Here is a 15,559-nt window from a genome sequence, read left to right as displayed (position 1 = left end):
GAATGAGCTCTTAGGCCACAGAGCTTGGTCCTATACCAATCCATTCCATCTCCACTTTTTTTTCCCAAAATATATATATAAAACAGTAGCGCCCGCTACACAGATTCTGTTTTTCATGATAAAATATATATCTCTATTACTTTATTTTTCGTGAATTTTTTTCTCAACATGGTATAAAAAATATTAACGTTTTATATCTTCAATCCGTCATTCGATCATTTATTTTTGTTATTTCACTCTTTTGAACACCCTACGTACACTCAAATCATTTATATTTAAAAGTATATACTGAAATGAATCTCCCCAATTTAACAACTGTCCCGACACCGACAGATCAGAAACTTCATATTCTGCCTTACATTTTGATGCATAAATAGTATTAAACTATATAGCATTAAAAATCTAAATTCGTCGTAGTTTTGCATGATTCAAAAATGAATAAACATCGAGGATTTATTTTCAGAGAATATTTTTCCCGGCAAAGTCTAGCAATTTAATTTTGTGTTCAGCTAACTTGACCATGTTATTTTGACTTTTACTTTTCATTTTGTATTTTTATTAATTCAATAAATTACAACTATTTAACATTAAAGTGACATCAAAATGAGTGTCATAGAAATAGCGCAATGCATAAATGTGCTTAGTAAAAAAATAAATAAATAAAAAAGGTACGCGACGGTCTCAGTTTTATAGTCTAAAAGAAAAAGATGGAAACACATTACGCTTTATAAGAATAAGATTATGATTATTATTATAACTATTATTTAATCCCATTAAGTAAATAATGATAATAATCCTACTCTTATGAAACGTAATGTGCTTCCACCTTTTCCTTTTAGGCTGTAAAACTGCTTTTTACAAAGCAACATTTATGCATAATATTACGTGCATGATATGTGAACTAAGAATAGGACTGAAGTCAAAACAAACAACGCCCAGCTGCAGCGCTGAAGGAAAAAGAAAGAGAGAAATGATCGTCGTCCGACAGAGGATATGAGCTTTATAAACCTCATCATGTGGAGCGTCTCTGTGATAAGGTTAATAAGCGCAACGGTTTCCAAGATAAACGGTGCGATGACACCCCAGCTGCAAGCAACAGTTAGTACTAGGAAAAACGCTCAGGCCTCTTAGATGTTTTCTGGGGTGATAGAGACCTCTCTGCCTAGCATGTGTGTGTGTGTGAACTCATATAAAATGACAGAGGTTTAGATGAATGATCTAGATGGGAATGAGGTGTCGAGGAATGATATGATATGCTTTTTTTTCAATAAGCCGTTTGCCCCTAACATGGAATGACTCCAGAAAAAATTGAAACAGCAGTTAATAACACGTTCATCCTTTATGTATATGTATATATATATATACATATATATATATACATATTTATGTGTGTGTACATATATGTGTGTGCGTGCGTGTACGTGCGCGCGCTCACTTTTCTTAGGGAGCTACACGTGGTCTGATTATTAATAGTAGCAGTGGTATACCACCGCTGAAGAATTTGACCCAGTTATCACCAGGCGTATAGTATGTCAAATATGAACAACATGCTTATGTAATAAGCGTACGTGTAGCATGTTCACTGCAATAAATGTCTGCACATATGTTTCATATAGATGTGTATAAATTTAGAAGATGGTAACTTTAGTGTTTGTACATACACGTTAACAGAAGGAAAGTGCACCCATCTGCAAACCGGTTGCGTAAATACACATTTTTGTCTTGACTTGTCTACTTATGCTACAATTCCCGGTTACTGCCGCCGAAAACGTTGGATGGCAGTTTTGAGTTCATCCTCTGTTTCTCCGCTAAACATCTCCAAAAGTTATGGAGGGATTTCGAAAGAGAGAGGCGGAAAGTTCAAAGGTTTTGAGAGGGACGCAGGTGTTTTGATTCATTTATTTATCTATTTACTCTCGCTGACAAGATCTCTCCTCAATCGAGTGGTTTTGTAATCTTAAAGCGAATTAATTACCCAAAGCCACAAGTTAGCGGGCACGGTTATGTAACTACACCGATAAACAAGAGGAATTCCCCAGACCATACGACATATTTGTTTATTATTTTCATCCTCTCTGCTATAGTAGCACAGACATCGTCATCGTAATTCTTGTCTGATATTAGAAGCAGATGTTTTGCTGTTGATGTCATTACAATTAATTATTGTTGCGATGAAGTCTGATGTTTTAACTTATTATTATTGGCGCATTAGCGCTATCAAGCATGGCGGCAAAGTAAAAGAGTTTTGACACTGTGTTGCAGTTATAATAAATCAATAACATTACGTGTTGAAGTTTTGTGCTTCTTGAATATTGAATGTTATTGGATATAGATTAAAAGGAAGTTTCTTTGGTCAATCCCCATGCTTTGAATTAAAATAATTACCGGTATAACAAATATCAATTTTCAATATAGACATTGCGAACCAATACTGCATAAAATTACATAGCCAAATGCTTTATAGTTTGATATCTGAAGCATTGTCCAGCAAGGTTTTTTTTTTCTTAACGGATATTTTTACTTTAGGATAACTCAAACTTGTTATCTTTCCATTTATTTTTCATGTTTTGAGCAAATGAACATGCTGCGTTACATAGCTTACATAGCAACTAGTCGTCTTTAGCAAGAAAACAAACTTTGCTCAGACCTTTCAGATATATCACTGAACAAGTTCTCGACAGAGTATCGTAATAAATTTTCCGCATTTTACTCAAGTTAATATTATACCCAATAACTTGTAAAAACAGCATGAAACTACGAATCACTGTAAATGCACTTTACTATGAGTTTTGCATAGTCCAAACTAGTACTTTACTTATGAGGCACACTTTCCTATATGCAAAATTGTTCACATTTTCGTTTTGTCTAATTACAGATTGTCCTTTTGATCTCTTACTTTTGATATTTTGCTTTTTGTTAGCATACAGCCTTCAAACGAAAGCCAAACGAGTACCTTAGCATAAAACCTATAACCTTACACAGATCAGTTAAAGAGACAAATCACAAACGGAAGCATTATAAGCACGGAATGAGTGCAGCAAAGTGTTACAAACATACAAAACAATAGGAATATAAATTTAATTTTATCTGAACTGCTGACCTTTCATTTGCTAGACCAATGTTACATCTACTTGGCCACGGAAGATATAACAGAAGTGGAAGCAGCTATGCTCCTGCATATAGTTTAGAATCATAGTGGGCAGTGAGTGGACATTTTCAGATCTTCTTCACAAAGGCAATGAGGTGAATTATGTTGTGTAAGCAGGTGATCCTATTGGAAACCATATGTTGGTCAGGCAAGTAACAGGGCAAAGGTTCAAATCCCCAAAGTGTACGTAAGTTTGTCTTTATCGTCAATTTCTGAGCGAGATTACTTACTGCTGTAAACACACTGTTTCTCTTATTGTTTTTATTATCATTATTGCTGATTTTGCTGTTGTAACAGAAGATGATGCTTTCGACGGACATCAATATAGTAACATCACAATACGTTCGATTCAACTGCCAGTTAGGCAACAATTCTTCAGGATGCTGCTCTCCCTGTTGGAGCCCTTATGCTTGTAGCATCCTGCTTTTGCGTAGGATTGCATCGCAGCTTGGCGACCAATAATGATAATTTTACTTGACACCCAGTGACAAGTCCTGAGACATTTGCAACTGACAATATCGCCTCACATCTTTGATGATAACAAAAATTATCGTTCTTCCCGAAAAATATTACTCCAAACATAAAATAAGAAAATATATCGTGTCCTTTATATTCGAATATGAATATATATATATATATATATATATATATATATATATATATATATAATGTGTGTGTGTGCGTGTGTGTGTATGTATGTGTGCGCGCGCTTACAAACATGATGTCGATTGAAAACAACAAAGGAAGACGTTGACGACATGTATTACAAGTAAACAGAGCGTGCCGTGAAACCGTGTGAGAGCATAAACTATGACTCTGTACTTGTATCTTTTATACCCCAAACCAGAAATCACTATCAATTCTGAGAGGTGTCATCTTGCGACATCATTAATATCTCTGAACCTACCCGACATGCACAGTGACTGTATGACTTCGTGAATATTGCACGCGAGCTCATCTGATATCAATGAAGCGTAACTTATGTCTGCAATGGTGATTTCTGTCATGCAAGAACTTGAGCAAATACTATCATGAAAACCATCTCAACGATATTAATATATCATATTCTTCCGTTCTATGACATATATCTCCTTAAGCTATTGAATCAGTCATTATTATGATTTACAGGAGAACAGGATCCGTTAGGTGAAATTTATGTATCTGTTTTCTTCATGCAATATACACATTTTTTTATAGCTACAACTTTTTGGCTGTCTATCCTTGTTAGATGGCTTTAACAACAAAACAGGTAGGGTGGAGGATGTATGTGAACAAGTACTTCCGGGAGGATTAGAATTTGTGTTAAGGATGGTAATTGCAGACAGGGAAATTGGATCTCAGGATAATAGATCTAAATACCGAGATGCTGTCCAAAGTGAATTCAGTCCTGGGTCGATGGAGGGAGTAATTTGAAGATTTCTAAGTTTGGGTAAAGGCGACAGAAGAGACTGTTAAGACTTGTATGGAAATAATGTTACTTATTATACTTATGATTTTGACTGGAAAAGTAAGACAGATGACAGGAAGATCAGTAAAGGAAGAACAGTCTGGGTTTAGACAAGGAGTATGGCGTAGGGATTGTTAGGTGAGAGGTTCGCAAATTAAATGGAAAAACTGTGCATGATATGACAACCCCTATATAAAAGGTTATGATAAAACCGACAAATGTGAATTATAGAGAACACTGAGGATGTAAGGCTTAAATGATAATTTTATGCTATTGACTAAAATTTTAACAATAGAAACAGAGCTTGTGTTGGATTATGTAGACGGGAGAGGTATATACTGATTTGTTACACTGAGCCTAAGACAAGGGGATGTTTTGTCTCCACTGCTGTTTTATATCTTTATGGATGGATCGATAAAAGAATTCAAGACAAAGGACATTAGTTATAGGTGTTATTAAGCTGCGGGATAAGAAAATGACTCATGACTGGCATGCGGAATGACTGACGTCGCAGATCATACCGCACTGACTGGGAATAGTAAAAAATAATAAAATAAAATAAATAAAAAAAACTGTTGAAACTTGTGAGAGTTTGCAAGAGGGTAAAGTTGAAAGCAAATTATGAGTGTTTATTTGTTTGTGTGTGTGGGTGTGCGTGGTTGTGTGCGTATATACAATCTCACACAAGAAATGTCATCTCTCCTGTAAGAAAAATGCAGCGTACAACTATTAATTGCATTATTCTCCAAAAGACAGAAAAGGAGGGTGATAAGATCCGATTTTGTCTCTAAAGAGAAGCTCTTACTTTTCATTTTCATCAACAGAGCGCTCAGATAGGTGAAACTCATCGCTCTGTTGTGTGACCCAGTGACCTTGAGCGTAGTGCGTAGGAAATGAGGGCATCTACGTCACCCAGGCCCTCACATGAAACCTGATCACGTTACTTCTATGAGGGACGAATAGTAATGGTTCAAGTGCATAGCTAGAGGTACAGAGCAAATAAGATCCACAGAATAGACAGAGCGAGTGGTTAGGACAGTCACTAGAAACTCGAGTCTCTGAGAATGACGATATAGAAAGGTCGAGTGATTAAATTTGTTTCTAATCTGCTCAGAGATAAATCTACAAAATATTGTCAGTCTTATTTCACTGGATCCCTCCCCCATAAGGTAATCTACAGAAATAAAATGTCTCTGTATAGCTTCTAAAGTGCGATAAGGAGAAGGCTCGAAAGTGTGATGAATGTCACTTATCTAATCGAAGTTGGTCTGCAAGTCCACGCTCTTTTGTTACTACATTCCCATACGATTATCTGTGAAGATACCGTGCGATTCTATAATTTAGGTGTGGCAAGATACTAGTTCGAGGATGAAAGAGGTGTCGCTTAACTGAAAGTTAGCCAGTTCGGATTTATAACAGCGGAACCCTGTCATTCTTATTATATTGATGTGGCTCTAGATCTTCGGATTTATAACAGCGGGACCCTGTCGTTCTTATTATATTGATGTGGCTCTAGATCTTCGGATTTATAACAGCGGGACCCTGTCGTTCTTATTATATTGATGTGGCTCTAGATCTTTGGATTTATAACAGCGGGACCCTGTCGTTCTTATTATATTGATGTGGCTCTAGATCTTCGGAGTGAGTAGATAAAAAGTTCAGTGCTGCATAACTGAGTGCCCTGTTGTTTACAGTGAGGTTTAAAGGTGCTACTGTCTTGTGATGCTGACTGGCAAAAATTTTTAATTAGCCAAGCGTTAAAAAAAATTAACGTTGAAAAAATTACCAATGAGCCCTCAAGGTGAAAATCAATAATAATCCCCCTTGGGTGCAAGTTGTTGTTCCATAGTATCATGAATTCGATGTCAAATTATATTTGGGGTTATATATATGTATAGTATATATACATATATATATATAATATATATATATATATATATAGTATAAATGTAGGTGTGAGTATAACAGAATCGCAAAAATCTGGAACGTGATGAATATATAAATAAATAAAGGTAGAAGCCACGAAGGAATGTGAAACAGTGGAGTGCCGCGAGATCTTTCAACTCAACGTCCTTTACTTAGCAAGCAAAGGACGTTTAGTCGAAAGATCTCGTAGCACTCCATCGTTTCACTTTCCCTCGTGGCTTTTACCTTTATACTATATACAGTACATACATACATACATACACACACACAATATATGTATATATATATATATATATATATATATATATATATAATATATATATATATAATATTGCCAAGACCAGGAAGAAACATTCTTTATATAATACGAACTTTCGAGAAATAAAACCTCATAATCAGGCTGAAAAGTTGACAATAAAATTAATTTTCTTACTAAAATCTTTGGTAAAAAGGCTAACAACACGAAAAAGAAATACAAACTAAAAAATTAATCACAATATTACAAAAAACAAACAAACGCAAAACATAAAAATAAGGTGAAATGTAAACTAACTACCACACCCAAAGTAAAATGGCCAAAGACCCACTTGTGTACCTATATTTGGGTGTGGTAGTTTGGTTACATATCACCTTATTTTTGTGCTTAGCGTTTTTTTTTTTTTTTTTAGTAATTTTGTTATTCATTTCTTTTTTTAGTTTTGTATTGCTCGTTCGTATTATGTTTTGTTAGCATTTTTATTGAAGACTTTAGTAAGACAATTAATTTTATTGTAATGTCAGTGATTTCTCATCCTTGTCAATTTTTCAGCCTGATGATGAGGTCTTATATCTCCAAAGCTCGTATATATATATATTTTTTTTATAATAATAAATAATATACTTTCTGTCTTGGCATATTGTTTATCAATAAGCTAAGATTTCAAGTAGCCGCCTAATTACGCAAAGTATATATATATATATATATATATATATATATATATATATATATATATATATATATATATAATATTTTATAATAAATAATATACTTCTGGTCTTGGCAATATTGGTTTATCAATAAGCTAAGATTTCCAGTAGCAGCCTAATTACCGAAAGTACATACTATACATACTATATAATATATATATATATATATATATATATATATATATATACATATATATTGCAGATTTGTACAAATTAATATTGTGCAATGTAAATAATATTCTTTCTGGTCTTGGCAATATTGTTTTTTCAATAAGCTAAGATTTCCCAGTAGCCGCCTAATTACCGAGAGTATATGCTATAATATATATATATATAATATATATATATATATATATATAATATATATATATATATATATATATATAGTGTACATATATACATATATATTGCATATTCGTACAAATTAATATTGTACAATGTATTATTGATTACCTCCTGAAAGGCAATTCTTAACAAATATATCGATTTAATACTCTGACACAAGAAGAAGACACCATCTGCAGTGTTTGTTTTGATTTACCCAACACTGATCATATTTAAAGAATCTATAGAGAGTAACTTATAGGTTGCAAGGGTGGCAGACATGATTGAAAAGGGCACCGTCCTACAGACTCTTGGCACTCGAATAAACATTCGCTTACATAACCATCACTACAAACCGAGTGTTGATGCTTTAGAAATCTGAGCATAGCCTTCCGAGTATTTTACGAAATGTCTCGAGAGATGTAAAATAAGGAAAGATACAGAATTGAGCCATCTTGTAATCTATTAATAGTTTCATTAACTCCCTTGTAAACAAATTTATCAATTTCCAAAGGGAAGTGTATTTCGCCTATTAATAGCACAAAAGTCCATTTGAAATATAATGAAGTTTTATGGTGCAAAAGACCTGCACTTTTTCATCTGATCTTTAAACATTTAATCTCAAATACCGGTTCATGTGACCAGGATTACGAACAAAAAATGAGATGGTGTTAATTCGGACCTAGTAAATTAAATACACCTAACCAAACGAAACAAAGGAAATGGCGAGTTATATTATCTTCGTCGTGTTTTATCTCTCCTCTTCCTTTAATAACAGATTCATAAAAAAAAATCTATGCAACCGAGTACCGTCGATTTGACGAAACGATATGACAGTAAGATGAGAAGGAGGTGAACTGTAGTACGTAGGCCTAAATAAAGTAAAACTCCCGCCGTCGGTGGCACAAAACCGTTGCCAGGACCAGCCGTTTGTTGACCCACTGACAGACTGAAAGCTCTAGATAAGAGAGGTTAGTGAGCTTCTTCCTTACGGGAGATTCGCTGCTACCGGACGCAGCAATTCACCGCGGAAGGGCCAATTGCGGAATCCCTGGTGAAAGTGGCTCTCCGGCAGGCACTGTATTGTGTCAAGGTTACGACGTCCCTAATCATCGTGGGACCAGATAGAGATATATTTTTTATTTGACAACGGTAAGCGTGAGTTGCCTCCGCCGCAGTATTAATCGCGTTGTTATAGTACTCTTGTGGTGAACGCGATCGCCTTCGGTCGCGACGTAACATTTCGCGCAAAGGAGGGAACGTCGAGTACGCCTGATCTTGCATAATCACTGGTTAATTATCGTTATGCCTCAGCGGTAAAGGAGGTGGCGGGTGTTTCATATAAAGTACGTTACCGTCCACTGTTTACCCAGATTTGTCGTGCTGTCTGCAACTAATTGATCAGCTTAGCAGACCATTGCAAATAACTTTAACAGGGTACATTTTCAACTCTGTACATGCAGGGAATTAATGAAATACTATTTTTTACCTTAGAAATGTACTGACATTTCATATATTAGGTAACACCCACAACGTGAAAGCCTGATAGGTCAAGGAGTGTGTTTAGAAATCACCAGACAAGATTAAAGAATCATGAAAATTTACTTAGTATATTTAGACTTTGGAGATTTAGGTTAGGTAACCTAATACCTAGTTCTTGTTTGAGAGACTCAGTCACTATGTGTTTACAAGAGTTCATTCAAGTGATATTGTAATGTTATATATCCTCTAACCTGCAGTGTGTGAAAACAAAAAAACAGCTTTTCTCTTTCTGTTGCCATCATGCATTTGGCAACTATAGTCCAGTCAAGGTTAGACTAGCCTATGGCACCATTAGGAAGCTTGTTGCTAAACCACACAGGTGGCACAAGCCTGCTCCTCCATGTTTTCACATCTTATTTCTGTGTGGTAACCTGGGACTACCTTGTCTTAAGGTATAGGAAAGTGGTCATAGAGCTGGGTGGAGCCTCTCAATTTGTATTAGGCTTGGGACCTAAACAGCCAGACGTTCCAAAGATTTTAAGGTAAAGTGTCATGCATCCATATTTATAAATGAAGAACAAAATTCGATATTTCCCAGGCAGTGGTAATTTTATTTTGTCAGATTGTAGGAGCTTTTCATGGGGTGGCCTAGTACCTATACTGATTAATGATTTTACCTGTCATACTTGGGACCTTTACCACAAGATCTCTGCTATCAATTCCTAAGCCTAACCATCACTGTGTACCCTTAAATTGCAGTCAACCATGTTACTTGACTAATTACAAATGAAGTGGCTGACTAAATTAAAATATATATATATGCGTACTAGTGTGAAATTATGAAAATCCAGTGAATTCACCAGAATACCTATAATCCAAGTAATTTAAGAGAGTTAAAAGGGCATTTTTGTGATTCTTAGTGAACAACAGTGATTTTGTAAGGTATTTTGACAGTTACCCATAATATTCAAATGATTGCAATGCTGGTGTTTCTGGGAACATTTTAAGTGATTTTTGTGACATTATAGTATTCTAGGGTTTTTCAGTGATCTGGATTATTTGAATGATTAGAGAACTACGAATACGTCAGTCACTTTTTTAAATGTGTAGGCTACCTTAATACTATTATTATTACTGTCCATTAACCTTTATGTTCATATGAGGTTTAATGGAATAGCTAATACTGGTACTAATCTACAAGACTGGCTCTGCATAGGGAGGAAGCCTGGCTGCTGTAGTGCTCTCCCTTAATGAGGGTTGCTTTGTGCAATATCTTTGTTGTGTTGGTAAATACATTAGATACATAGGCTAGTCTGCTAAAAACTAATTATGGCATGAGTTATTTCAAGATTGCAAGACCTGTAGGAGGCTCATTTGATAAGTGACCCCAACTAAGGGGGTTAAGCTGAGATTTAAAACTTGAGGTTGATTTGGCTCAATGTAAATAGGCTATGTAATATATAGATAATGATGGCCTAAGGTTAGCTAGTCTGTTTTGCATTGGTTACATCTCTATTCAATTAATACGCCCCTAAAATTTAAACAATTGATTTGTGTGAAATATCCTACATCATGAGCTGAAAGAATTTGTTTACACTTGGTAACAAGGCATTTAACTGGTGGTCACTTGCCATTACTGAGTGCTTTTTACCTAGTTGCTGTTGAGTGAGAACATCTTATTTTCTTTTCTTTGGATGTTTTGTAACTTTTTTGAAGATGTGGATTTGCTTGAGAGAGAGCAAAGTAAATATAAAGGACATAATTGAGTGCGTGGCACCACCTCTTTGTGCTTGCCTGCTATGCATACCTATATATATACACTGCTTACTTATTCCAAGGGGGTACACATGGGAAGGGAAGTGATCAACCCTCCTCTTATTTAGTGCAAGTCAGGTGTATGTACGTACTGGGCTTTCCCTATGTGAAGCCCCGTGCGTTTCATCCTAGTCTACCCCCTAGGACCATGTCGGTTGTTCCAGGGATGTCAACGTTATTTAAATAATTAAAGAGGATGTTACCTCCTCCTGATCGTGCACCATGCTTCCATGAGCAGTCACAGAGGGAGGCTGGTATGTTGTACTTTTTCTTGGGAGGGGCAGTGATTTGATATGTGATTTGGCCATCTGAGACAAAGGAAATTCTTATTCAAATGGATTAGAAGCTTGAAAATAATTAGGGGCAATATAGTGTAGGAAAGAAAATCTAAAGAAAGGCGATATCAAAGTTGATCTGTTGGGTTAAGAAGTGAAGTAAAATACTGTACGCACTAATGAATCTTTAGACATTTTGTTATACATCACTTAGTTTGCTTGTTAATGTGCTAATGTTTGCTTCTGTTGGTTCTGGAATGTAGTATTATTTCTTGCTTACCAAATGTTTTGTAGAACATTAAAAAACAGGTAGACTAGAAAGTCTAGAATTTTGGTTATTTTGAAGTGACATCTACATTCAGTATAATTTAGTATTCTTTTACTATCAATTTTTATATAAGTAACTTACCAAATGATTACATGGCTATGTTTCTATTTTAGGGCAGCTCAAAATTTGAAAATCGCAATAGCAGTCTTTTGTTTTTGGTGTAGGTAACTATACACTGTTTATTTTGCATCTGTCCACCCGCCTGTGGTGCTCGCTCATGGTAACACTGCATCCCGGGCTTTTAATAGTTACGCCATGTGTAAGTTTTAGGTAAATAAAAGGATATCTGGGTGTACATTTGCAACTGAAAAGTGTTTTTATCATTTACTGTATGCAAATTACACTGTTAATATTTGAAACAGGATATTGTTATTGTTGAATGTAAGCTGAATGTAACTATTTAAGGCCCGGGACGCAGTGTTACCATGTGCAAGCACTACAGACGGGTGGACAGATGGAAAATAACAGAGTATAGTCTCGCCCACTTTCGGGGAAGAATAGATACAACACAGCTAAAGAGCTCAATTCGTTTCTGCCGGTCAACAACTATACATGGTTGTTGAACTGCTAATGGTTGTGATTTTCGCTTCATTTGGTGAAGTATGCTGTGCTTTTGGTAGCGCGCTACTCTTAATTAGCTTTGTTAGCTTTTCCGATTGGGACTTTTAATTTTTACTTAATACGTCAGACTCTAGCCTTTCTATTATCAGGTATTGCAGTAAAGACTGTAAGACCAGACTTACATGGGCTAAGTATGACAGCCATACAATTTGTTGTTCTTTTAGAGAGCAAGTTTACTCAATTATAACAGCCATGCAATTTGTTGTTCTTTTAAAGAGCAAGTTTGCTCATCAGACCTTAACTATGTAGAATGTAAAGACTGGAATAAGGGTAAATGGAGAATTTTAAATGCTCATTAAGAAAAACTTCAGCATGACAGATGGATGAAGGTGGCTGCGAGAGCCAAAATTAGGGCTCCTAATTAGTTTAATTCCCTTAAGGATGTTATTACCTCTACCGTCAACGCCTGTAACTGCTTTCTCCCCTATCTTTAGTCCTCTGACTTTTCGAGCTACTTCGATTCCTGGTTCCCATTCTCAAGGCTCGTGTAGATCAGAAATTCCATCTTCTTGTGAATACCATTCTCCAAAATGGGAATTTGGTAAAGATCCTGATGGATAAGTTTATTAGCGTTGATGCTTGTAGACCAAGGCCCCTTCTAAACTCCCCTTGCCCACCTGGGAGGAAGCAAACTGGCAGTCCAAGGGAGGTCGGTGGGGTTTGCGTGCGAGTATTCGCTTCCTCAACCAAGCCTGTAATCTGAAAATCCCAAGACTCCAGTGACTTGGACTCTCACGAGGCCAAAGGATGTTGTCTGCGCTTTTCAAGCATATCCAGGCCATTGAAAAGGCATTGTTCTTCTGTGCAACATTACTCATCGCCTGTGTTAGCAAACTATGGAGAGAGTTCATAATCTGCTTTCCTCTTGCAGTTTTTGGGATCTTCCCAGTTCTGAGCGCCCAGTGTCCGAGCACCCAGTTTCCTCCTTTGCGTTTGATATGACAGAGGTATGTCGTATGCCACTGGAGAAGCTCCTTCCATGGGATCTTTTGAGGACACTCCAACTCACCAAATGGGCCTTCTGATAAACTCCAACTAGTTCCAACTCAATCGAGGAAAGAGACATGGGAAAATCCTTATTATTACCAATATTAAATGAAGGAGAAAACACACAAACCATCATAGTGATGAATGCGCAGGGTTTAGGATAAAGATGGCTTTTCTGAATTTTTGGGTTTTTGCATCGCTTCAGAGGATTCAAAATTGCATACAGAAAGTCTGAAACTTCATCTCCCACCCTTCCTGCTTGGCCAACAAATGGATGAGCCTCCTGGGAACGTTGTCATCCATCGAGAAGATCATGCCGTAGGGGAGATTACATACCAGAGTATTGCAGTTTTACCTAAAAGCCAGTTGATTCAGGAAGGTCTTTCATGATTCATATTTCTTCCCAATCACTCCCAAAATGAATCTTCAGAGGTGGCTTACAGAAGGCAGGTTCCTAATAGGAAAGTCATTACACCCTCTGAAACCCAGCCTAACCTTGTAATCAGATGCATCAGATCTGGTTTGGGGGCCACTTTTAAATGACACAGAAGTTTCCAGGATGTAGTCTCCAGTCAAAAGAGATTTAGATATACATGAAGGAGCTGAAGGCAATTCATCTAGCTCTACACTCCTCAGCACTAACATTCAACAGGACAGTCAGGGTCCATTCGGACAGCATGACCATACTAGCCTACTTCAGAAATCATGGGGGACTCATTCCTTCTCGCTTTACAAAGTGACCAAGGACTTCCTGTTATAAGACAATCATACCAACATTGTGACCTGCTTCATTCAAGACAAGCTAAACGTTCATGCGGACAAGTTAAGTCTTGGTAAACTGGTTCTACCGATGTGGAAGAAGTGGGGGAAGCCATTGAGATGAACTACAGCAATTATCAGAGAGGTTTCCTGGCCTTTGGTGGTGCTGGTAGTTGCAAAAGTTTCTTTATCATTGTGAGCAAATTTGAAAACTTGTTTTATTTTCAATTTATGTGGTTTCACTGATGAAAAGAGAATTACAGATACCAAAGCTAGGACAGTCAAGGAGACACATTCCCAGTGATAATTTAGTTTAGAAAGGCTTGCCATGTAGAAATTTGCAGACATGAGATAACTTGTGCAGCGTAACCAATGATAATTGCCATTAAATATGTGGTTTGGTAATGATTTTATTTTGCTTTTCAAGTAATTTATAATTGTTGTCAGTGGTATAGCAACAAAAAGTTTGAAGCTATCGAAAAGAGTACTGCTGAAGAGAATTTTAACAATAGCCTAAAAATTGTTTTTCTGGGAAAACATAAAAATGTAAATATCCAGTGCATCAGTGAAGAAATGACAACTTCTTTTATTTTGGAATGCAAGTGATTTCTCTTATATTAACTTCTTTCTTATGTTTCAGGTATTAAAGATAATAGCTATTCAAACCAGACGACAATCATGGAAGCAGCCGAGGAATTAAATGGACCAAAAGATCCTTCCATTGTTATTCTTCACTTCAATGATATATATAATGTTGAAGAGCAAAACCGTGAACCAAGATCAGGTGCACCAAGATTTAAAACAGCTCTCAAGAGTTTTCAAGAACAAGATCCACTAATATTGTTTAGTGGAGATATATTAGCACCTTCTATTAGTAAGTTTACATAATAAACATTTTAGACTTAGAAGCACGTAAATTAGAAAAATTAAGGAAGTTTGCCATTTACTGTAAAATTTATATAGTCATTATTAATTGTGTATAAACCCTGAGGTTATATGTGTCTTATTACTAATTCTTGTATGAAGATAGGCTTGTATTAAAGAGTTGCAAACAAATGGTCACTTGGTCATTATTGTTACTGAAACTGCTGCTCACATGTAGTATTAAGTGTTGGAATTGAGGAGCACATCAAGAAAATGGGCTGCTTTCTCAAAAACATTATTCTGGCCGATAACCTGTTTTGTTGTCCATGCCACTTTTTTTATTACTTTGGAAAATGATAATTGGGGTCACATTATGTTTGACTGATGTTCTAAGTTGTGCTTTAAGACTCGTTTTATACAAACTGTTATACATACATGGAGATTAATTTTTTTTCATACCCACTTATTTAATACATACATGTTGTCAAGGAGGAAGGAAAGAGACCCATGGAGAAACTGAGAACAAAACATTGATTGGTTTTTATTACTGACATTATCAGTACATGTAGTTTATAGTCAGGTACGGCTCGGCCAACGCGGAATCAGAGGAATTTATT

At 36.1% G+C, this 15,559-nt stretch overlaps 1 protein-coding gene across 10 annotated transcripts in view; it reads left to right on the top strand.

The window, feature by feature from the left end:
- Positions 1–15,559, top strand: part of LOC135224302 (mannosylglucosyl-3-phosphoglycerate phosphatase-like) — a 96,158-nt gene that overhangs the window by 14,814 nt on the left and 65,785 nt on the right. For 5 of the 10 annotated variants that reach the window (XM_064263163.1, XM_064263156.1, XM_064263155.1 and 2 more), the window contains exon 2: positions 14,719–14,952. In XM_064263163.1, coding sequence (XP_064119233.1) covers positions 14,757–14,952 — 196 coding nt within the window. In that variant the 5' untranslated portion in view covers positions 14,719–14,756. Of the gene's footprint in view, positions 1–5,602; positions 5,765–8,799; positions 8,964–9,007; positions 9,158–9,223; positions 9,249–9,694; positions 9,836–14,718; positions 14,953–15,559 lie in introns of those variants that run through there. The other 5 variants (XM_064263159.1, XM_064263157.1, XM_064263158.1 and 2 more) reach the window with 5 other exon arrangements.

This window comes from Macrobrachium nipponense, chromosome 12, assembly GCF_015104395.2.
Source record: "Macrobrachium nipponense isolate FS-2020 chromosome 12, ASM1510439v2, whole genome shotgun sequence".
Lineage (NCBI taxonomy): Eukaryota > Metazoa > Arthropoda > Malacostraca > Decapoda > Palaemonidae > Macrobrachium > Macrobrachium nipponense.
This window is presented reverse-complemented; position numbering and strand designations above follow the sequence as displayed.